Consider the following 26411-nt stretch of genomic DNA (forward strand, 5'->3'; position numbering starts at 1 on the left):
CTTAATTAACAAGATAATTCGTCAATGGTGGGGAAAGAGTTAATAGCCTTAATTGTAATATTTATTTATTAAATATTTTTATATTAGCCTGGCTTCTTTTATGTATGTTAACATTTTAAACAATAATAAAACATATTACCAGTCAAATAAAATAAAATCAACCAGTAAAACAAAAAAGGACTTTTTTAAAATGTTTCACTGTTAGTGTTTTTCCATTCCTAGTTCTCCAAAATAAGACATTTTGTGAATGATGAGAAATGTTGACAGTTAATTATTGTTTGCTAGTAAACAGAATTTCCTTCATCAAGTTGATTTGGGTTTGAGGCGATCTAAACTCTCAAACACTAATCCTCTCAACAGCTGTGGATATTTTTCATCAGACCCCATTCATGGCTTGATGATGAATGCAAATATGTTAGCAATTTCGCAAGTCCTGCATAAGTTAATCAGTGGAAATAGATAATTGTTTATGAGAGCAAACACTGTCCTCTACCAGGCAGAGCCCAACGTGAGAATAATTTAACATTTTAGTAGTTTGATTAATTTATTCATGGGCATGCAGATGTAAACTTCTGATTTATTATAAGTTCATTGAATATATGGAGGCTGTCTTTCGAGGAAACTCAACAGTGCCTATGTTTACCGACTATCAATCCGACTGAAATTGCAGGTTATGACAATACAGTTTTCATGCACCCATAACATTGCAATCTCATTAAAATACATTCTATATAATCTAAACCAAATTTAAGCGCAAGCCCACAGCCAGGGTTGCCAGATTTGCGTATCAAAACCAGCCAAATGGACATTCAAAACTAGCCCAAGAGCATCCCAAAGACTATTTAGAGCCCATATATCAATAACTAATCAACAAAATCCTTCAATCGTTAACCCAGAGAAAAAAGTTAACACGCGGAAACAGTTTTAAAGTAGCACAAATCTGAATTCAAGCATTAACGTAGCAGAATCCCAGAATCCCCAGCTTCAAGAACCTGCACGTCTTGGAAACATGTTTTTTGTTTGTCTCAAAGTTTAAAATGGAGCAAACAATATAAGAGATGTGTGATGCTGTATCCCCGCTGTGTTAGGGTGGACATCTCACATGATTTGTGTGTGTTTTGATTAGAAGAGCGTGCAGTCAGCCTTCGAGGGGGCTAAATGCGTGCACTGAGAATTTCAGTACACCACAACATTGTGTATCCGACCTCCCTTGATACGCTCATCACCTCTGGTGATTCGGGAAGCAGAAATGCGTTGTGTTTTATCCACCCAATCATAATTCAACAGGGATCTGTTTCTGCAGCCTGCAACTCTATTTCAGAATCAAAAAATGTTATACCTCTACAGATAATTTGGTTGTGTGACAACTGCTTGTATCCTAAAGGGCCTTGAATACTACAAAGAAAGATTACCGGATTAAGTTTTCCCCTCGTCTTCCTAGTGTCTATGGTGTGCTGTAGTACACATTGAACAAATGATTTCTTAGCACAATAGCTTCAGTCTCTCTTGGTTAAAATGGTTATAGAAGAAGTACCCCATCCCAAAATGGACAGGGGCGATTTTGATCTGCATTGCCCAGTTTTCACAGTGCTTAAGTTTCTTCAAGAGCACCTTTCAGCAGGGTTAGCTCCTGCTATCCTTAAGATAAATGTTGTCTTTCTGTGATCTTGGAAGGTTTATTAGAGGCTCAGTTTGATCCCTCACAGTCAGCCTCAGAGAGACTTCTGAATCTTAATGTGGGTCTACTATCGACTTTGATGGCGCCTAGAGTAGGAGATCTGTAAGTAGCTGTCAGTAGCTTCCTCCTGCTAAGACTTTGTCGTGTTAATCAACTTGAATTTACAATAATTTAAACTTTTTTGACTAGTGAGGTGGCTATAAATTATAAACATGAAAATCTGACTTTTTTCCATGTTTAAGTGCTATAATTGGGTCCCCAGTGATTCTATGAACCTTTAATATGTGAGAAAGAACAACCCATCTATATGGTATTTTGATTTAATGCGGCACATATGTATTCTGGGGATACCACCGATTTATTTTTTAATTTTAAAAAAGTATATAGGATTATTCCACTTTCTTAAAAAAATCCTGATAATTAACTCACCCCCATGTCATCCAAAAAGTTGATGTCTGTCTTTATTCAGTTGAGAAGAAATTAAATAAAAAAGCATTCCATGATCAATTTAATAGACTTTATTGGACCACAACAGTTTCAATGCAGCTTCAAAGGGCTCTAAATGATCACAACGAGGCATAAGTGTCTTATCTAGCAAAGCAATTGTCATTTTCGGCAATAAAAATAAAAAATATGCACTTTTAAACCACAACTTCTCGTCTTGCACCAGCCATGTGAAGAACCACCGCGACCTCGCGTAAGGCGTCATCACGTCAAAAGGTCACGGATAACGTATGCGAAACTACCGCCCCAGTGTTTACAAGTGTGAAGAAGAGGACCGTTCCGACGTTGTTGTATGTGGAATGATACTAATTAATGTCTTTGTGTCAGTTTATTGTTTAAAATGGTCCGCAAATGTGCGTTTCATATATGTAACACGTGACCTTTCCACGTCATATACATTACGTGAGGTCGTGCTGGGCATCAAATGGTTGGTGCAAGATGAGAAGTTGTGGTTTAAAAGCAATGTTGAGGAAAGTCACTTTTAAAAGTAATGCATTACAACATTAAATTACTCCCTAAAAAGTAACTAATTGCTTTTCTTGGTTACTTCTCATGGAAAGTAATGCTTACGTTACTTTTAAGTTACTTTTGCGTAATTTTTTTTTTACTTGGCATGAGGCTTGATCTCTTTCAGGTTTTGCAAGAGTGTGTTTTATAACAGAGAAGTTCTGCATTTAGAAATTGCATTTTCTATCACAAAAATCTCAAGCTCTGGCCTGCCATCTCCTTTTCTGATTAACACTGTTACCGCTCAGCAACGGTGCATAGAGTACACAATTCTACGTTAATATGTAAGACGGGCCGTTGAATTATAAGAAAATAATGCACACCTAACACCACGGGTGTGCATTATTTTTTTATAAGTCGAAGGACCAGAATCAATTATTCCTCCTATACTACGGTTATCACAGACATCGCTCTGGTGTCTATTCTTAAGACATTATTTGACAGGTTAGGTGTGTGGTTTACAGAAAAATAATCAACACCCATGGAATATTTTTCAACCAATCAGAATAACACATTCAACAGGTAAGTTCAGTTTAATTCAGTACATATTTTTAATCAAATTAATTAAACTAAAAAGTAACTGGCATTACTTTTTAAAAAAAGTAACTCAAATATTAATGTGTACACTTATAAAGTAATGCGTTACTTTACTCGGTACCTCAGAAAAGTAATATTACTACGTAATGCAAGTTACTTACCCATCACTGTTTAAAAGTGCATATTTTTTATTTTTCTTATCAAAAATGACAATAGTTTTGCTAGAGAAGACCCCCTTATGCCTCGTATGGGATCGTTTATAGCCCTTTGAAGTTGCGTTGAAACTGCAATTTTAAACTGCATTTAAAATGTAAACTGTTGGGGTCCAATAAAGTCTATTTATTTGAGAAAAATCCTGGAATGTTTTTCTCAAAAAACTTAATTTCTTCTCAAATGAATAAAGAAAGGCATAAACGTTTTGGATGACATGGGGGTGAGTAAATTATCGGAAATTGTTTGAGTAATCATTTAAGTTAAGTTTTTTATAATTTATAACAACTTCTCACTAGTCAAGAAAGTTGAAATGAATTGTAAATTCAAGTTGATTAAACTTAAAAATGTAAGTGCTAGGTTTTTAACAGTGTAGAGGTAATGTGCTCACATTGGATCACAGATGCTATTGCTCTGTTCTGTGTAGTGCATTGAATGGCTCGACCTCTAGGAGTCAGGGGTCACTACACTAAGAGTGTACCATCTTCTGAGGCTCTTTTATGGGTGCAACCTTACATGGTGTTAGTCTGGACTTTACATGATACCTTACATGATAGTACAATCTGGATATGGATCACAGGTTCTTCACAGGTAGCTCTGTCTGGACTCAACAATGTGTCTGTGCCATTATCACACAACCTTGTTGGGAAGGACTTTTTCCTGTGTCACCTGACCTTGCGTTGGCCAATAAAATTGACTTGTTTGCTCTGGTTGTGCAGGATGTGTTTCCATAGTGTAAACTGCATGGCACATTGACTTGTTCCCTTGTCTGTAACTGGGTTGCATAACCTGAAAGGTTTCTCTTCATTCAGTGATTTAAACTCATTGTTTGTTGTTTTCAGACCAGCACTGCTACAGTGATTATAGTGGTGACCGATGTCAATGACAATGACCCCGTGTTCGATCCCCTGCTGCCCCTCAATCTCACAGTTCAGGAGGAAGAAGCCAACGCTTTTGTGGGTCAGGTGAAGGTGAGACCACAAAAACACACACACATTGTTATGTTTAAATGCATTCTCCCTTTTTAGTTGATCTGTATCTGCTGTATAGAGTCATTGAGTCAGATATCATGAATCTTTATGCTTATAATTCATTTTTTCTCAATGGTTTCACTTTCTGTCTGGCTCTTAGAATTAAACAATTGGTTCTTATTTTGTTGCTGCGTCTGTATTAAATGTCTGGTACATACAGTATGAAATGGAAAACAGTGCTTGCTTTGCATAGAGATGAACAATCTGTGCTGAAAGGTTCTGCATAAATGATTGAAATCAGACAGAAGTAATCAGAGATTCAGTGGTTTGGTGTTAATTTTGGGATTCTTTAGGTGAATAAAGAGCGACAGGTGTGACACACAGATAAACACGTCTTCTCATATCTTCCTTGTATTATTAGTCTTGGTTAGTTTCTGGGGAGATGATGTAAACGATGACGCAAGTTATCGTCTCCAACATAAATCTCTTTTCTTGGACTAAACCATACACACGGATTGTAGGCAAGAGTTTACTTTCTGGGATTGGTGATGTAGAGAAGACTAACATTATCATATTTCCTCCCGCTTCGGATTTACAGCCTGTAAGTTAACTCCTGTTAGCATTGCATTGTTGCTGAATCTTTCAAACATGGTAAGAAGCGTCACATTTACGGCTGATGTCAGAGGGATTCAGGCCAATCACAACGCACAGATTAGCTGGCCAATCATAGACACAGAGCTTTTCAAATCCGTGCGTTTCAGGAAGAGAGTGAAATCTGGAGCTACAAAAATGTACAGTATGTGGAAAATAAGGTGTTTTTTAACCATAACACACGCAAACACATTGTATTATACCAATTGCACAAAATAACATTGTTTTTAGCAGTAAAATAGGTGCTATTTAAATGACATCATAAAGCAAATCCCAAATGTATCAATTTGTAATGTAACTAATTACTTTTAAATAACAGTAACTTGTAATATATAATGTTTTACATTTTGGATTACTGTATAATAAAATACTGGGTTAAAAAGCTGTAGGACTGGGAGTGCAAAAATAATAAATAAATAAATACAGGTACAAAGAAATATATAAAACAAACATAAATAAATAAATACAAAAATAAATACGTGTGTCTACACTAGCATTGCCACTCTGTGCTCCATTGCCATGGCTGAAGAAAAACACGCCCCTCCTCATTAACATAATAGACACGGAAATGAAGAAATAAATACATGTTGAAATAAATAAATGTAGAAATAAATAAACGTGGAAATAAATAAATGTAAAAAAAAATAATTAAATGTTCACATAAATTAATACATAAATGTGGAAATTAATAAAATAATAAATAAAAATGTATAATTAAATACAGAAATAAATAAATGTTTTAAAAATATTTTTATACAAAAATAAAGAAATCAAAGTGGCAATACTCATTTATGTTTGTTTTTTATATTTCTTTGCATATTTATTTTTGTATTTATTTATTTATGTTTGTTTTATATATTTCTTTGTACATGTATTTATTTATAATTTTTGCACTCCCATAATAAGTGCCTTTAAAGAAGCCCCCCCCCCCAAAAAAAAAACACAGCACCCTTTCAATCTCAACAATCACTTCATTTTTTTAAAACAGGTCTTTCTCTGGGGTATAGATTGAATGCTGGTGCAGAAAACGTGATTTGCAAATGTAAATCATGCTGCTTTAGATTCACCGTTAAGCATTAAGCACCATCGCTCTTCAGCTGAAGACTTCTGAACTTCTCATCCCCTCAGTGATGTCATATGACCTGTGTTAATAAGTGCTGTGGGCATGATGCCAACAGTGTTGGAGTGTTACCCTCTCGAGCCCTCATCTCACTCTCTGCCCATCACTCACCCAGCTGGCATTCACCCGCAGCCTACCCGCCAAAGTCCCTGCCCGCTCCGCTGTTTATGATTTTCCAATTAATGAAATGTAATTTAAATAATTTGTTACCTTCGGGGACGTCCTGTAATGAGAGCTTTGTTGGGCTCTGTTAATCTGTGAGAGTTGTAATTAGTGGTGTAGATTAATAGAGTCGCACTTTGTCGTAGCAATAAGCACAGACCAATGCTGGCAGACCAGTGGCGTAGGCAGAAATGTATTTTTGACCAGGCCTATGCAAAAGTGAGGGGTACTATAATGCAGTAAAATACACGTTTACAAACACGTTTTTGATTATAAGTATTATATTAAAATTTGACATTTCTTTTGTAAGAGTATTTTATATGAAGAAAATGCTAAATGTGAGCGTGCTGCATTTATATTCTGAGCTCATCTATTGACATGAAAATTATGCTTTGTAAGGTAGACTATGTACTGAAATTAGTCCTTTAATATGAATGTCTTAATCAAGGCATGTTTTATTTGTTATATAAAGCACTTACTGACTCAGATGCGGTCGTTCTAATGTTGGACAAAACATAGATGTTTCACATTCACTGCTCAAAAACCTCTTAATTCATTAAAGCTTGATTTTGTTAAAACATGAATAATACTGTACGATGACACATGCAGTTCGATGACCATACTAATTCTCTATACACATCATTTAAAAGCAAAATCATTATGCATTTATAACGTCACCTTCAGTTTGTCATCCAAGCTAGCGTAAGTTAACTACGGTAACAGTGTGCTTACAGTAACTACCAATGTTTGCCAGGTTTAGGGAACAGGGAAACTGTAATCATGACATTACAAACATGATTACAGTACAATTTTAATACAATTCTGGCAGTGTGGATGAGGTTTAACTCCAGACTTGAGTCTGTTTTTAAAGTCTTTATTGTTAGCGTGACAACTGAGATCCCACAGTGTGACATGGTGTGACAACGAGCATCAATCGTGAAGAGCTAAAATCGCATAGCGTGTAGAAGGTTTAACTCTCTGTGATTTCTCTGTCGGACATAATTGCAAATAGCAGCAGGAGCACACAGTATTAGTGTAATGATTGCTCAGGTCGCCTGTCAATCAACCTTTTGGCCAAGGGCCAGTTGCTTGACACAAATGTCAATCAAACTCATAAAGCATCTTTCAAAACTACTTTTTCTATATTTTACGATTTTAGGTGGTATAGTCATTTTTGTAATTATATTAAAAGCAATAAAATAACAATACTTATAATAAACAAAGTGGGTGGGCCTATACCACCAGGCTTGTCTGTTGGCTACGCCCCTGTGGCAGACTTTTTAACTCTTTCCCTGCCAGAGTTTTTTTTTTATAAAGTTTAATGCCTTACAGATAATGTTATTCTTTAAATATATAAACAAAAATATTTCAAATGAAAGAAAAGACCCTCTGCTTTAAAAAAAGTTTCATTCTACCTTTACTTGTTCTCTTTTTATTACCTCTCAAATATGAGTATTTTTTTTTCAAAAATACCAAAAGCTGAGATAATTGCATTTGTGTGCTTCCGGGTTTTATAAGCTGGGTAAGAGCGCCACCTGGTGGATAATAGCGGAAATATGGATTGCCGTAAAAACTTGTCATTGGCAGGGAAGTGTTTTCTTTTAATTGAAAAGATAACTTGTCAATGGCAGGGAAAAAGTTAAACATACAGTACCTGCTTCATGTTAGATGGTATTAATGCCGCACATCCTATAGCCGTTATTGTTGCTGGAAATCAAATGTAAAAATGGTTTCTATATTAAATAACCATCTAAATCCAATGAATTCAATATTTGTTAAAGCGTAACTAAACCCCTGGTCAGAGCCTGACTCCACCCACTGGCAATATTTGAAAAATGCAAGAAAAGTGGGCAGATCCCACCTGAGATAGAGGGGATGAACTAAGCTCGTACCAAGTGTGTGGTGAGATCGTAACAATTGCGTGGTGAGCATGAACCTGCTTACGTCATGAGGTATTTTTTGGACCCAACATCCAATAGGAAAATTCAACTGCAGTAGCCACTGTTCAACCTGAAGAGGGCAGCACTCAGACGTTTTTCATATATTGTAGTATTGAAACACTTTATATCCAAATGTCAAAAAACTTACTAAAATTAATGAACAGCACTAATAAAGTTCCATTCTTACAGATCATTAACTAAAAAAAAGTTGGTTTAGGGTTTAGTTACTCTTTAAATTAGAATTTTTACATTTCATTTTTTATTAAACATTATTTAATAAAAATAAAAAATATGCTATTGATTTGCATTGTCTTTAGGTCTGATTTGGAGGCAAGTATGCATATTGCTTAAAGCTTGTTTAAGAGCGAATTTACATGATACTGTTTTTATGCAAAAACATGACAATGACTATGTTTACATGTACACCAATAATGCTATTATTTCCAATAATCAGAGTAAGGACTTAATCACAGTAAGATATTTTTACATTACTGGAGCTAAAACCTCTTTACTCCTGTTTATACTGTAAAAGGAATAGTTTGACAATGTTGTTGTGTATGTGATATTTTTCTAAAACCAAAGTGAAACTTTTTAGTTTTTTTTACTACATTGTTGTCGTGTAAACATACCTCAAGAGTTGCGATTCATTTGTGTCAATCTCTGACACAATTGCTGCCCACTGAGAGCTGTGCAAAAAATGTACTGCATTATAAACATGACAGCAAAATTTCAGGTGGTTGACACATTTCTGTCATCACAAAGTAAGTACAGTGGGTTCATCCTGTTCTACTACAAACTATAACTGCTGACCTTATAATATCAGTTGAAGTGTGTTAGACACTGTATGACAAGTAAAGGATGTACTTTAATGTACAGGCAGCAGGTTTTTATCGCAGAAATAAGCCCCTAAAGTGTGATCAGGACCAGATGCAAAGCAGGTATTTCTCTGTAACAACCTGCTGACTGTACATTATCCCGTTTATAACACGGCTATTTACCTCATAAGTAAGGTAAGGAACATTAAATATTGATTTAAATATTTAATTAGTTAATTTTTAACGAATGCAGATTTTCCGTGAGGAAAACACGTTTACGTCATCCAAATGTCTCTTAAGGGGGTTGCACACAGGACTCACAGCTCAGCACCGTTCTAAAAAACTCGAACACATTGCTTTCTATGAGTATACGCACACTGGCGCCGACAGGTGGTGCCTTTCCGCGCCGCCCAGCTACGAATCTAGAAGTTGCTCAAATCCCTGTCGCGCCACTAGCTTGGGATGCGAAAGATGGCAGGTTTTTTAACGCTGCTAACAATATCTATATAGCCTACTGTCTACAAACAATAATAATATTTACATTACTATACATGGTTTAAAAGGTCTACGGGTTTAGCATCAGTGTATGGTCTCTGTTTTGAGATACAGATGCTCTAGCATCATAAATGTAGTATTTTGTGACAGATGTCCAGATGACAACATGCAAAATATAAACAGGACTCCTTACCTTTGTGTTGGTATAATGATCGCGAATCGAATCCAGTCTGTTTCAGATGTGTGAATAACCCATAAAAACTCTCCAATAAAGTACATCCAATGACCATTTTCGTCCACATATGCGTATAATCCGTGAAATATAGATAAATAGTCTGTTGTTTACATCAGATTTCACATGAACGTCTTGTAATAGATTTTAATATACAATCTGAGGACTATTTACATTGTAACACTTGTATATGACATTACACTCGCGTTCAAAACCAGCGGTCAAACTTGTTTCTAAAAGTAGGCGGGGATATAATACATAATATCCAAACAGCACTGTCAAATATCGTGACGTCATCTGACTCGCTCGTTCCTCCAATGACTTCATGGAAAATATTGATAGACAGAACGTGTAGCCAATTAGATAACGAATCCAACGATCTTTGTGTGACGTTTTATTTCCTGGTGTGGAAACGGCCTTTTATATACGCTTACATAAGAATAAACAATAATAAGAATGAACGTGTATGCATGTAAACAAAAGACTTTTATTTTGGGGCTGACTGGCACTTAGAAAAGGCACTAGTCTAACAAAAACTCTTGCAAGAACCTCATTTTTGGGCCTATTGACTTCAAACGTGAAATATAACTTCTTTAGACTTGTGGCTTTGGCATAATTGCATTTCTAGGTTTCACACACATATTTATCATTAAGATTTTTAGTATAAAAAAGATGTTATGCAAAAAAATTATATTCTCTAACTTTTTAAATTTTTATCTTAAAATAATCAAAGTGTCTTCTATCTAATGATACCACAGTAATGCTTATACTCTAAATGGTTTAGTAAAAACAACTATTTTAGTGAAAGTAGGTCTTTTCATGGTTTGGGCCAGAGTGGGGGTGCTTTTCAAGAGGTTAATGTGCACTTCCGGTTTACGATACCTCCGAGTTGTTCTAGACCCGACGCGACGCTGAGCTGCAAAACTAATTTAGCAACATTTAAAACTCTGTGTATGTTTTGATAATGATTTTGAATCTGATTTCTAACAAAATTCCTTTACAAAAATTGCAATTATTTCAGCTTTTTTGCTCAAAATTTGGTATTTTTGAAGAAACCTATTCATATTTAAGAGGTTATAAAAAGAGAACAAATGAAGATGAAACATTTTTCCTCTTTTGTTTGTTTGTTTGAAAGCAGAGGGTCTGTTCTTTCATTTTATATAATTGTATGTTTATATATCTTTAGAAGAAAAATTTCCTGGAATGCATTTTGTGAAACTTTTGTGAAAATCACAAAAAAAAATGCTGTGGAGGGCAAGTTTTAAAAAAAAGGCTGGCGGGGAATGAGTTAATCATTTCTAAATATAATGTCATATATGTTATAAAAAGACATATTTATATTGTATTTTGTGTAATATTAAACTGTACCTGTCAAAATGATTTGCAGCAACCGGATTATTGTGTGTAATTGGCTTTGAACGGTTGTTATCTGAAAAGAACGAACCTTGGAATGTCACGACTGGCCAATCAGAATTAAGCATTTTAGAGAGCCGTGTAATAAGCTTGATTTACCAACCTTCACTTGTGCTGAACTCATTTAGAAATCCTCACACGTCTCCCTGCCAGGAATGCTGGATAAAGTCCAAAGCTTAACGCTAGCTAAACATGCCCTACAGTCAGTGTGAAGCTACATATCATCACAGAAATGTCCACAGAGATCTATCATAGCTAATACACCTGCTTCACCTCACTCACACACACACACACACACACACACACAAAACACTCTGCTTTGGTCAAATTATTCCAGATACACCCCAACATGAGAAATTTAACGCTATCTGAAGTCAGTTCAGGATAGAGAGTCTAGTCTTCTTATCTGAACGGTAGGGTTTGCTTATTGGCCTGCTGTCTAGTTTTATGTATCTATGAACCTGTGCATTTTCTTTTGTGGTGTGGTCAAAGGCAGACATGTTCATTTACTGCCGGCACTGTCTTTGATGTACCTGTCTGTATTTCATCAAACACAAAACGCAAAGCAGCTGTGAAATACATAAATGATATTTTGTTGGCAAGAGACACCAGAAATAGGTATAAATTACATAAACAGTGAATTAAAAGTGTGCTCTTGATAACTGAATGAGCATTCGTATGGTCCATGTGAAAGGACAGGAACATGCAGTAAGAAAAGCAGAACGGTTTCAACGTCATGATGCTTTTAAAGTGGACATATTATAAAAATCTGTCTTTTTCTATGTGCTATAATTAGGTCCCCAGTGCTTCAATCAACCTAGAAAATGTGAAAAAGAACAACCCAGTAAATTAGCTTTGGTAAACCATTTTTTGAAAGCATGTGAAAAAATAGCGAATTGAAATTTGGCTCCCCTTGTGATGTCAGAAGGGGATCTTATTATAACAATACTGCCCCTTAATCGGCAACTATCAAATCTCGACACTGCCAGTTAGTGCAGAGAGAGAGAGAGAGAGAGAGAGAGAGAGAGAGAGAAATAATTGACAGCACAATTGAGTTTCAATTTTAACAAACCAACATTACAGTGATCAGTGTATGCATATAATTAGCTCATTTGCATTTAAAAGGACACACCCAAAAACGGCACATTTTTGCTCACACCTACAAAGTGGCAATTTTAACAAGCTATAATAAATTATATATATATATAATATTTTGAGCTAAAACTTCACATATGTACTCTGGGGACACCTTAAAAAAGTCTTGAAAAAAGAAATGTCCCCTTTAAAGCTGTAGTCTACGATGTTGAAAATCGGTAGAGAAAGCCTGAGACGGTTAGTAAGTTTTAAAAAACTCATCCCGCCCCTCTGTGCTACCTGATCCCTCCCACCGGGAAACCACCTGAACAACGTCACTAATTCAAGCTGTGATCACTGGTGGTTAACATCAGAACAGATATTTACCGAGCAGTAAACACATAAAGGCTTGAAGGAATGAACAATTACAATTATGATTGTAATTGACGTTATTTACTTTCACAACAACGTTTGGCATAAGTTTCCCCTCCTGAGCTTCAAGAAATGACTTTATAAATATAATTATTTTGACCCGTGATACGCGATGCTAAACGGCTAACATTCCAATGCCGACTGGTGTCAGATTGATAATAATATATAAGTTACACCTCACACAATCTTTGTAAATATAATTACTTTGACCCGTGATACGCGATGCTAAACGGCTAACATTCCGATGCCGAACGACAGCATGTTGTCAGACTCATAAAAAGATATTTATGTAACACCTCACACAATAAACGTATAAATAAGTGCGTACCTGTTCAACAAAAGTCTGCCGTGTCGGCGTCGGTTTTCAGCCCCAAATCTCTCTGAAGCTTCCTCCAACAGTCAATGGCGGACCATATATTGATTCTACTTAGAGTCCGGCGTTTTTCAAATTTTTTTTAACCTCTGCTCTTTCTTCAACAGACTTCCTTTTTCTTCCAACCTTTACTGTAGGGACAAGCAGGGGCTGCTTGCTGCTGTCGTGTATTTTTTTTTCCATTAGTGAGATGTTGCTGCTTCGCTAGCTACCATACACTGACACAAATTTCATGTCGCAGGCTTGAGAGGGGCGGGGTGGTGTGAGTTGGGGTGGAGACGCGAGCACGAGGTGGATTTTCAAATGTAGCAGGGATTGGATGAGAGCAGTTAACCAATGTAAGCTGTCCGGCCGGACAGTTTACATTTGTCAACTTATCTGCTACCATACATCCAATAGACTGAATAGATTTTTTAAATTCTTTTTTCTCTTCATATTTTTAGGATTTTACTGTAGAACCATAACCAGCATATAAACTACACTGTAAAAAATTTACTGTGAAATTTACAGTAACTTACTGGCAACAATTAGCCAGTAAGTTACTGTGAATACTTTTCACAGTAAGGGAACTGTATTTCCATTTACAGTATTTTATGAATACACTGTAAAATCAAAAACATTTAATTACTGTGATTTTAGTTGTATTTACAGTATTTATGTATTTACTGTGAAATCAAAAACATTTAAATACTGTGATTTTGGTTGTATTTACAGTATTTTATGTATTTACTGTGAAATCAAAAACATTTAAATACTGTGATTTTAGTTGTATTTACAGTATTTTATGTATTTACTGTGAAATCAAAAACATTTAAATACTGTGATTTTAGTTGTATTTACAGTATTTTATGTATTTACTGTAAAATCAAAAACATTTAAATACTGTGATTTTAGTAGTATTCACAGTAACTTACTGGCTAATTGTTGCCAGTAAGTTACTGTGAATACATTTTACAGTAAGGTTACTGTACTTACATTTACAGTATTTTGTTTGTACACTGTGAAAACAAAAACAATTAAATACTGTGATTTTAGTTCTATTTACAGTATTGATGGTTTTACTGTAGAATAAAACATACTGTGATTTCAACTGTGTATAGTACTTTATTGCATACAATACATTAAAAAACAGTAAAGCACTGTTTTTAATGTATTGTATGCAATACATTACTATAAACAGTTAGATATTAGCCATCCTTAAAAAATAAATCACCCATATTCTAAAACATTGCACTCAACTGCAGACAATAAGAAAATTGTTAATAGTTATTTATTTAAAATCATTTGGGGAACAGGATGACCAAACAGGTACAACATAAAGGGATAATGGACATTAGACGACATGCAACATACAGAGCGAACTGTTACTAGTTCATTCACTAGTTCCACATGACTGGTTGTTATGACCTAACAATAATGCAAATTGATACAATACGGTCAAAAAAATTTACTACTTTCAAGCCGTGCAAATAACTGATTATTACCACATTTTAAAGAGCAATGAATAACACTATGGCAATATTGAAATAAAATAAAACTTTGAACATTAAAATATTTAACATTTGCATGAACATTTAAAACAGAAAGGAAAATAAACTTCCCCTGCCACTTGACAAAGGTCTATGACTTCTTGCATGCCCTGACCTTGGAGACCTGAAATTAAAGAAGAAAACACATTAGATCGGCTAAATGGTTTAGAAAACAGTAAAACTGTTTTAACTCTGGGGGAGTTGTAAAATAAGCCTATTTCCAAAAAGGTAGAGTGTTCTTTAAAGGAATAGTCCAGGAGTGGGGAACCCTGGGTCCTGGAGGGCCACTGTCCTGCAGAGTTTACTTCCAACCCTAATCAAACACACCTGCATTTCATTTCCAAGTGATCCTGAAGACTTTCAAGATTTTTCAGGTGTGTTTAATTAGGGTTGGAAGTAAACTCTGCAGGACAGTGGCCCTCCAGGACCAGGGTTCCCCACCCCTGGAATAGTCTATCCTTTTTCCATATTAAACTATGTTATTACCTTAACTAAGAAGAGTTGATACATACCTCTATCATCTTAGTGCGTGAACTATATTGTATGGCGGAATACACTTTTGGGAGTACTTCGACTCGGCGCAGTTACACTCTCCCTCTCCGTCTCCCTCTCGTTATGAGAGTGAGAAGGGGAGCAGACTTTTCAGGCGAGTCCAAGTACTCCCAAAAGTGCTATTCCGCCATACAATATAGTTCCTCTTTTAAATCCGCTTAGAAAAGCGCTACGTTTTATTTTGTGCCACCATACTTGCTCATATAACTACTCATCTTAAATAGGAAAAACGTTGATGTGTTTGGTCACTTCTAACTTTATCTCTGTTTGGTACCATTGAATGACTGGGGCTAAGCTAAATGCTATTAAAGTATCGCCGCGCGCCACAGTGCTTACCTGCACACACTAAGATGATAGAGGTATGTATCAACTCTTCTTAGTTAAGGTAATAACATAGTTTAATATGGAAAAAGGATAGACTATTCCTTTAACAAATATAAGTTTTAATTTAAATAATGTAGGCTACTAGTAAATGGTGAAATGAACATTTAAAAAAGATTGATACATGCTGTAGAAGTGCAGTTTATTATTAGTTAATGTTAACTAATGTAGTTAACTAGAGTTAAATAAATGCAACCATATTGTAAAGTGTTACCAATTTGTTATACACCGATACAGACGTCTCGTGAGTTCAGTGTTTGACAGATCAGTTGTTTTTACTATTCATTAAATGTAATTGGTTTAAAGGAGTCATTATTTCGAGAATCAGACATGTCATTAGTGGACTATGGCACGTGTTTTATTATCCCGGGAGTTTAGGACACGGCACAAGATTTTTGTCAACACAGGAAACATTTCATCACTGGATAGTTTTATTTATTGAAAGTGTTTTTATTTCAGCTGATGCGGAACAATTTTCAGAGTATATAAGGCACAATGTTTAGCACAATTCACACCCAGCGATAATTCAGGGGGAAAAAATCTCTGAATGCTCGACATGAACTTTGGTCTTTCGATCTTTTACCATTGTGACACAAGTGCAGCAGTTATCTACATCACACCACTCAAATGGCTTTAGCAGGACAAAAAAAAATCGCTTTGGTAGCTGAGAGAAATGGAGGGAGAGTTATTAATTTTCTTTTAAAACTATTTAACTTTTTTAAATAAATAACGAAAGGCAATGTGGCAGGCAGTCGGTGTTGATCCTTCGGCGCACCGCCACGAAGTAGTCTATGTGCAGAAAACACTTTATGGCTTTATGTTAATGGGGCTGGGCAAAACAAATTTGAATTTTCGATTTATCGGTTTTGTTTTGTTTTTGGTCGGTTCAAAATCGATTCTTAAGGGCTCGTTATAGTTGTGCGTAAGTCCTACGGCGTAGCCGCAACGGCGTCGGTTCCGCGTCGGTTTTCTTTCTTCGTCGACGTGCAAACATCCGCGCAGGCCGCTGGTAGGCAGTAACCCCTCGTGTAACTACAATAGCAGCGCGAACGGCAAAGAAGAAGCAGCTTTGCAAGTTAAGCCACAAACGAAGAAGAAACAGCAACTTGTTGTGTATAATTTGAGAAGACTAGCAATAATGGATGTAAATAAACAGCGATTTTTTGTTGCAGTTTCAGTTAAATCACTCCTCAACTTGCCCATTCTTTGTTTTCACCGTCGCAAACGGAAATACCTATGACGCAGTATTTTTTACCTGACGGGAGGGGTTCTGGTGGACCAATCACAGCGCTTGCGGTCCGCGTAGAACTGACGCGCTGTTAAAATTTTTGCAAGGTGCGCGTCAGGCTACGCAGAGCTAGCTACGGCGTAGAACCTACGCACGACTATAAATCGCCCTTTAGGGACCACAAATCAATCGAGTACATTGAGCTCAGTATCGGCCCGATATACGGTATCAGTGCATCCATAATAATTATTATTATAGTCAAACTAGGATTAATTATAAAATACCTTCATATATTAATTATTATTAATTATATTATAATTATCATTAAAGCTATTATCAGAACCTCACCTGTATCTAGTCAGTTATCAAATAGAACTCCCTGAAGTCCCTGATGAAGGAGATTACATGGAGGTTCATGTATAAAGTCTTCCGCTTCACCACTCTCCCTGTTGTCTTGCTCATCTGCTCCTTGGCAGTGCACTTGTTGGAGTCAGGATTAATCCTGACTAAAAACCTCTGAACATGAGTATAGGAGTTAGTGGATGGGACAACATGTACAAATTAATGAAAACTGTAAGTGCAGAGAGCAATGTAGAATCATACATAAAAGGCCAGCTGACAGAGGCATTTCACATCACAACAGGAGTTAGTCAAGGCTGTCTACTTTCTCGATTACCATTCCTCTTGGAAGGTCGACTAGATCATGTGGCAAGCCACTGACAACAGGCGCAAAGGGATCCAGCAAGTGATGGCGGATCAAAAAAGGGATGTAAAGAGGAGAATAGGCAAGGCAAGAGCTGCATTTGGCATGATGGGGCCCAAATGAAGAGCACGTAACATCACAGTATTAGACACAGTAGCGCAACTCTTCAGGGGAGTTCAGGGGTCTCATTTATAAAACTGTGCGTAGGATCCCTACTAAAAGTTTACGTGCGTCAAAAGCCAAAAATGGCGTACGCCAAAAATATTTATAAAACTATGCGTATGCACACCTGTTGGCAATTTTGCCTTTATAATGTGACAGTGATTTTTTGATTATATTTTTGATTTAAGACTTTATAAAAAGATGTAGGCCTATATAAAACAATTTTCACTCAGTACAAGCACAAATAACACCTGGATTTAAACTTCATAAAAAACATGGATCTAACGTATTATATGGAGTAAAATTATGTGTGTGTGGCATCTATACTTATAATCATTCATCTGACATTTACTTTCTTCAATCTCACTTAAATTCACAACCAATTCCCTTTGTCTCCAGAATGTGCGTACGCACAGCTCAAGAGTTTGCTTATAGGTGCACACATTCTCCTGTCAAGTTTGTTTTTTTATAGATCACAACCTTTGTGTGGGAACTGGCGTATGCACATTTCGAGCCCCGCTTTATAAATGAGGCACCTGATCTTTAAATGGCATAGGGTTGATCACGTCTGACTGAAGCTGGACTGGACACATACAACCACACGTGTGTACAGAAAGCTGCTCACTTTTTGCGGTTAAATTATTTCAAATCACTTGAATGCTAACATTTGCAAACCTTTAAAACACGTGCAAATGATAAACTTTCCCTTTTTAAATTTGCGTATTAATCCCAGAATCGCATGCGAGCCGAACCATGGGTCGTGACTTACTTTCTACGACTTACTTTCACTTTCATATTCAGGGCTCAACATAAAGGACTGCCCGGTGGCCCGCGGCAAGCATGAGAGACGTTCGGGCCAGTAAAAAGTATTGTCACTTGCCCGATCGGGCCAGTGCTTCACCCTCAGTCACTAAAATATATTTTCATCAATATATATTATTTAACATCTTTGAAGCAGACATTTACTTGGGTAAAACACGACGAAAGAAACAATGCAATATTTTGCGCAGTTTGCTGTCAGTTTACAGGTACAGCAAAAAAGTTGGGAGCCTTTTTTGTTGGAACATGTCTGTTGTATATGTATACAATCATATTTCATTATCATATTTGACTTTTGAATTATTTCTTTTAAGTATGTGACACTGACGTTTTTTATTGGGGCCAGTGAAAATTTTGCCAGGGCAAGTGAAAACTTGAACCACTGGCCCAACCCGGCACGTATAAAAAATTATTTGCGTTGAGCCCTGATATGTGACAGTTTGCCGTTGGCTTGATGAATAGATCGCTCATCTGTCTTGATGCGCGTTGCAGTAGCGTCATCATATCTGCCTATAAAATTTTTAGCACTGTTGGGAGGAGTCACTTGACTCTCTCACCTAAAAAAAAGCAGTTCCCGAAAATTCCCACACTATTTCAATGATTGGCTCACTGGTTGTGAATCGTCACTCTAATTTGAATAAAGTTACGTCATAATTTTATGTTCACATCGCGACCCGTCCTCTTGCATGCTTTCCATGTGAAAACAATGGTATGCTTCGCTTCATTGCGCTGTTGTTCAGTGTATTGAGAACAGCAGGTCACTCGCGCACTATGCTCCTAAATTATTTTGGTCCAATTATTTTTATCCAAAATATGACCGATTTTCCTTTTCTTATTAAACAAGATTTACTCCCAACTGGAATGTCACTGTTTGAACAGGTGAGCACACACATCACTTTTGAAGAAAAACCTAAAATTGATAACGCGGTGCATCGCGATGCACTGTAATATCGAATTAAACGGAACCGATGGCATGGTAATCGTAACCGAACCGTGAGACCAGTGTCGGTTCACAGCCCTAATTTTAAAAGGAGAAGATGATTTTGAACAGATTTTCATTTGTCAATTTGCTTTTACACTGCAATCAAACTATTTAAGATAAAAAATACCTCTGAACAAACTCCAGTGTTGTGCTGGCTTCCACCTGATAACGACCCTTCCCTCGATCGACAGCATCCATTTTTTTGCAGTCAGGATTTTCTCTCCTTAGTAAAGACAGTCATCACAAAAATTATATTTCATAGCAAAACATTCTAGAGCCCGACCGATATGCGTTTTTTCGGGCCGATGCCGATACGGATATTAGGGAGTAAAAAAAGACCGATAACGATATATCGGCCAATATTCTTTATGTGTATATTATAGTTCATTATAAAACGGTTAGTTCCAATCATTGATTCTGATTGGTCAATAGGTGTGCTTTATTCGCAATAAAACACTGCTATGACCGCTTCACCCAACGGTTCTATTTAATATCACTGCGCCCTTAGCAACACCCTTAGCAACACATAAACACATAATGAGACAAAGTCTGAGAACAGTTTGTTGTTTTTATTTGAACTTTCATGTTGTTTTTCGCAGTCAGGGACTATTTTTTCTAGCAGAAGGAATGCTTTTATTAATTTAACTTCATGAAAGTTGCACTAATATTTTTTTTTATTTAATATTGTGTGGTAACCGTTTTATAAAAGCAATAAGGTACTCGAGGCAAGTGCTGTATCGTGAATAAGTAACGGCTGAAGGGGTTGCAGGCACTCCGCTTCGCGTCGTGCCTAACAACGCCCTTCAGCCGTTACTTATTCACGATACAGCACAGCCTCTCGTACCTTATTGCTTACGTATATACGACAGTATATTATACTAAAGTACTGTACATAGAATACACTATATACTTTAACATAATATACTATGAATAACTACAATGCAATGCAATGATCACTCACAAATGTGGTGATCCAACACTTATATTGATGTGACAAAGATATGTACTATAGGCAAGAAGTTAACAATAAACTTTATTATCCAAAATTAGTCTGATATCAGTGCACTAAACAGTAAACTTGACTTATTATAAATAACTTTAAAACACAAAGAGAACAAAATACATAAAACTTGCATCATTTGCAGTTTTGACGAGAATAACGTTATAAAGAGAAACTTATGAAGTCATTGATTATTAGCTTTACAGTAAGTTGTGTACTTCACAAATTAGTTAGCCACTCACAGTTACGAAGACAATGCTTGACGGAGCACATACTAATGTACGCTATGTTTAATGTTGTGCACAACGTTTTTATAACACAAACCCAGGGTTCCGTGCAAACTTTAGACTTTTATAAAACTAAAGCGTCTTCGCTCCGCCTCTTTTATTTAGCAAGGGTGTAGAGTTGCGCGAGCTTATTGAATCAATTGCTCTGAAATTAGCCTGTTAACTAACAACACAAGCAGCAGTAATCTCATATAGTGTTATATAAGTGCACGGCTGCGCGTAGTTTAAACGTGTCATTTCTCCCGCTTGCGTTTTAACTCGCAAGTCGACAAAGAGACGGATTAAAAACACCAAATGTAAGCGGGATTGCGTCTCTCTTGTCCATTTATAATCCAATCGACCAAAGCGCGTCTTAATACCAGGTGTAAAAATGTTGTGAAGAAGACACTGCGTGACTGCTTCCATGCCACCTGAACTGAGAGACTGACTGACTGAAGGGAAGGGGGTGGGGGATTGAATGGTGTCACTACAGTGAGTGACCTGGGTCACCATTAGCAACCAGTATGGCGCACTCTGCTGGACAAACAAGTACTTACATCTTTCAAATGCATTTAATGTGTTCTGTAACAAACGTTTATATCGGCGCATATCTGCGGCTTATACGCCGATACAGATATATCTGCGACATGCTCATATCGGCCGATAAAATCGGCAAAACGATAAATCGGTCGGGCTCTAATACATTCTATAAAAGATTTTCTCCACATAAACTGTAAAAACAGGGCAGGGAGCACACATATCTTCGAAGCAGTGCATAAAGGATTAGTTCATCACAAAATTAAAATGTCTTAATAATTTACTTACCCCAATGCCATCCAAGATATCCATGTCTTTCTTTCCTCAGTGGAAGAGAAATTAAGTTGGAGGAAAACATTTCTGGATTTTTCTTCTAAAAGTGGACTTCAAAGATCTTTGAAACTGCATTGATTTGGACTTTAAAACGTTGGTTACAATTGAAGTGCTTAAACAGGCTGTGCAGGATCACAGCTGAGGATTAGGGTCTTATCTAGCGATAAGATCTTTCATTTTCTTAAAATATATATATATATATATATAATTTATATACTTTTTAACTACAATTGTTCAGATTGAGCTGGGAACTATGTCATCATGTTGAAAGGTCGCGCTCGATATCGCCGCCGGAAATACCCAAAGATGGCCGGCGACATCGAGCGCGACCTTTCAACGTGATAACGTAGTTCCCATATATTTTTTTTTAGAAAATGGCCGATCGTTTCGCTAGATAAGACCCTAATAGCTGGGATCCTGCACAGCCCATTGAAGCACTTCAAAGATCTTTGAAACTGCATTGATTTGGACTTCAAAACATTGATAACAACGTCCATTATTCGAAGAAAAATCCAGCAATGTTTTCCTAGAAAAACTTAATTTCTCTTCCACTGAGAAAAGAAAGACATGGATATCTTGGATGGCATTGGGATGAGTAAATTATTCGGAAATTTTCATTTTGAGGTGAACTAATCCTTTAAAGGGATACTCCATCGTTTTGTCATATTAAACTATGTTATTACCTTAACTAAGAAGAGTTGATACATCCCTCTATCATTTTAGTGCGTGCGCTTAAGCACTGTGGCGCGCGGCGACACTTTGATAGCACTTAGATTACCTCGGTTCATTCAATGGTACCAAACAGAAATGAAGTTAGAAATGCCCAAACACATCAACATTTTTCCTATTTGAAATGAGTAGTTATACGATCAAATACGGTGGCACAAAACAAAACGTGGCGCCCTTAAAAATGGGTCAAAAAGGGTAACCACAATGCATGGTGGAATAGCACCTCCGGGAGCACTTTGACTCTGCGCAGTAAAAAGTCATGCATGAAAAATCTGCTCCCCTTCTCCTTCTCATAATGAGAGGGAGAGTTTTACTGCGCCGAGTCAAAGTACTTCAACAAGTGCTATTCCACCATACATTATAGTTACCCTTTTAAACCGCTTTAAAAAGCGCCATGTTTTATTTTGTGCCACCATATTGGTCGTATAACTACTCGTTTCAAATAGGAAAAACGTTAATATGTTTGGTCATTTCTAACTTCATCTCTGTTTGGTACCATTGAATGAACTGGCCTAAGCTAAGTGCTACCAAGATGTCGCCGCGCGCCACATTGCTTAAGTGCACCCACTAAGATGATAGAGTATGTATTAGGGGTGGGCGGATCGATCTAAATATCAATAGTATCGATGCCAACACTGGTATTGGTATCAGATCGATACAATTGTAATTGAAGATACTTTAATTTAAATATCTCTATTCTACGTTCTTATACTTTGCTCATGTCTCCTAACTCTACAATCCTGAGCAAACGCTGCTTTCACATCCTTGCCCACTTTGCTACTCCTCATCCTCCTGCTGCAATTCGTTGTTGTGTCATCACGTGACTCACTGACACAACGCGCCGAGAAGCAGCGAACTGAGTGAGAGATCAGGATGGCCAAGAGGAAGAGAAGCGTTGTGTGGAGCTATTTTACAGCTCTAAATAATAATACTGTGTAAAAAGTAATAATTGTGTGCACTTTATTTTACTTTATTTCATTTGCTATTAAAACCAGAAAAAAGGGAGAGATTGTTATTCTTTATTTTTTAAAAGGTTGTACAGAATTCATTCTACAATTCCTAATAACTAATACTTTTGTGGACTTCAATACATTAATAAAAAAAATAATCCCTAAAGAATTGATCATTCATTCACCTCAGAAATAATGACATACTGCTCTCCCCTACACAAAAGTATTTTTTTAAAGTAAAAAGTATTATATTAGTATCGGCAATACTGACCCTATAAGTATTTGGTATCAAATCGATTAGTGATAGACCGATATATCGGCCGGCCGATATATCGGGCCGATATTTGCGAGTTTTATGTGTATCGGCATCGGCCGATACATGGCTGCCGTGTTTGCCGATTTTTCCGGCATAATTTACAGACAGAGTGCTGGAACCCGCAAGCGATTGCAGGTCATGTGACTAAAAACAACCAAACTTTTCACGACAACATAGAAAGCTCGGCTTAACAGCTGATCATAGCTGAACAAAGTGGGGTTTTTTTCATCTCTATGGGGCGGTTTCCTGGACAGGGATTAGACTTGTCCTAGACTACAATAAATGTAAGAACTGTGCAAACTAATAACATCTCTTTTTAAAACATGGCATTTTTTACATAATTTTTATGATGTAAATTGAGTGAGCAAAACCAGTATCGGCTCCAAATATCGGCTCAAGAAAATCGTCAGCCTGTATCGGTCATCGGCTAAGGCTGATGAAACAAAAATCGGTATCGGCATCGGTACTGAAAAATCTATATCGGTCGATCCCTAAAATCGATACCAAATTTTGCAGTATCGCCCACCACTAGTATGTATCAACTCTTCTTAGTTAAGGTAATAACATAGTTTAATATGACAAAACGATGGAATATCGCTTTAAACAGCAGTAGCTGGTTTGGTGATAGAATAACAATGAGTGAAACAGGCATAGCAAGCTATCTGAAATAGCAATCACAACATTATAGGTGGCTACTAAAGTTTAGATTACTCCACTTAACTTACTTTTTTGAAGTGATGCTTTTCCTGACTGGTGCTTTTCCTGACTGGTGCATAGCAGAGAATGACACAACACACATTCACTAGTGTTTTCCAGAAACTTTGCTTTGCTTGTGCCTTATACATTGAAAGGATTCGTTAACATTAAATGTGAAACTTACCGAGCATGATGATCTTTGGAGTGATTGGGAGAGACAGATGGGCCTCTGCGTCTGCGGGAGTGGTACTCGCCTATGACAGCAAAGAGTTACTTGAAACAAGGTTGATAATGAATATAATGAAGCACTAAAATTTGTTGTGCTCCGAAGGTTTGTGCATGTTTACACACAAAAAATTAACTAAGTACCACAATAACCTTATCAATTACAACACTACATAAATTTTCCTTTTAAGTACTGTGGCCGGTTGCATAAAATTTTAATAGTCTTAAAAGTTAGTCATTTTTTTTCTTCAAGACTGATAACTGTTTTAAGTATGTTACATAGAAAGGTAGATTGATCTAATTTAAATCGAAATAATAAGACTGAATTAGCCATAACTAATTGCTAGTTAGTCAGAATCATTCGACGCAGTCTTAACGTCACGGCCACTTTTAGCTGTCTTCTTGTGAAAGCGGTACATGTGGCTTTGAACGGCACCACGCGTCACAAAAGTGGCAAAGCATTTTGCTACGCCACATGGAAATCTAAAGTTAGCTAGATTTCTGTGTATGCTCAAATGACGAACAAATGCAGTAATTAAAGTTGTGGTGAAAATACAGTGCTTGCACGAGTACGTAATTCATTTTTATGGCAAGCTAAAATTTGTAACGTTAACGTTATGGCACTGAACTTTTTGCTCCTAGTAGTGATAGTAAATGTACTTACTTATATTCTGGAAGTTGTATAAAGGTATAAGCAGTTGGTGAAGGTCGGATCCGCGATTCCAAGATGGATACTCCGGCAGATGGGCCACGGGTGGGAAAAATATATTAACGTTAACGGCTGTGAAAAAACCGTCTCCGTCGGACTTCTCACGGAAACGTTATCGCTGAATTCCTCTCAGGCAAAAAGTGAAATATCAACACAAAGACGAAAACAAAATAAATAACGTTACAACCACAAGACAAAGCCGTGTGTAAAGAAAGATACATTTGAGTAATAGTATGTTATTAACGTCTGTGAAAACGTCTCCGTCGGAGCTCTCACTGAAACCTTTTCGCTGAATTCCTCTCAGGCAAAAAGTGAAAGAAATCAACACAAAGACGAAAACGAAATAAATACAACCACAAGACAAAGTCGTGTGTAAAGAAACGTTAATTTGAGAATTAATGGAGTTTTCTGTCACTAACGACGAGTCAGAAATTCAAGTGTTGCTTCTTTCGCGCTTTTTTCCCACAGAATGAACTTTCTAGACTGGGTTGCGTAAACCCCGCCCACTCCGCCGGCGCTTTGATTTCGCCCTGCAGCTCAGAAACAGCTCTGAAAACTTGCACGTTTATCTCTCCTGCAGCTGCTTCCGAAGAAAAAATACAGATTTTTGTAAATATATATAAAAAAACAATGATACGTTTTTATGAGTTGACCAGACAGCACCAATTTTGGCAAGTAATGCACATGACATAAAATAAAAGTCTACCCAAAATAAAAGTCTTTATGAATAGACACGCTTTAGAGTTTTGGCTCAAGTTCAAAACTCAAAATCAATCCTGTAACCCCGAGTTTGTTCAGCTACCTTCATGGTATAGGCCCCAGATGTTATTAATATTGAGATACATAAGCTCAAAAATAAAAACAGAAAGCTGCAGCCTCCAGAGGTCGCATATGCAGGCTCCATACGTCATCAAGCCTGGTTTATTTCAGTTAACTGAGCATTACATTCGCAAGTCATAAGCATATTACAACATTTTATGATTAACTAAATATAATAGTGTAAAACGTTATAATTGTTAATTCTGTAATAAGTCAGTCTTTATGACGTATGCAGTCTACAAATGCGACCTCCTAAGGATGCAGCCTTTTGTTTGAGAAACGGCCAGTATTTCACCTCCACGAGAAATCTCGTGACATATTTAATCTCGCGAGATCTGAGGATTATATCTTCAAAAATTAT

The 26411-nt window shown here is 36.7% G+C and overlaps 1 protein-coding gene across 3 annotated transcripts in view; it reads left to right on the forward strand.

The window, feature by feature from the left end:
- Positions 1 to 26411, forward strand: part of pcdh15b (protocadherin-related 15b) — a 297173-nt gene that overhangs the window by 155144 nt on the left and 115618 nt on the right. For all 3 annotated transcript variants that reach the window (XM_055175304.2, XM_073866716.1, XM_073866717.1), the window contains exon 19: positions 4279 to 4407. In XM_055175304.2, coding sequence (XP_055031279.2) covers positions 4279 to 4407 — 129 coding nt within the window. The remainder of the gene's footprint in view (positions 1 to 4278; positions 4408 to 26411) is intronic.

The sequence above is a fragment of the Misgurnus anguillicaudatus genome, chromosome 4 (assembly GCF_027580225.2).
Source record: "Misgurnus anguillicaudatus chromosome 4, ASM2758022v2, whole genome shotgun sequence".
In the NCBI taxonomy this organism is placed as follows: domain Eukaryota; kingdom Metazoa; phylum Chordata; class Actinopteri; order Cypriniformes; family Cobitidae; genus Misgurnus; species Misgurnus anguillicaudatus.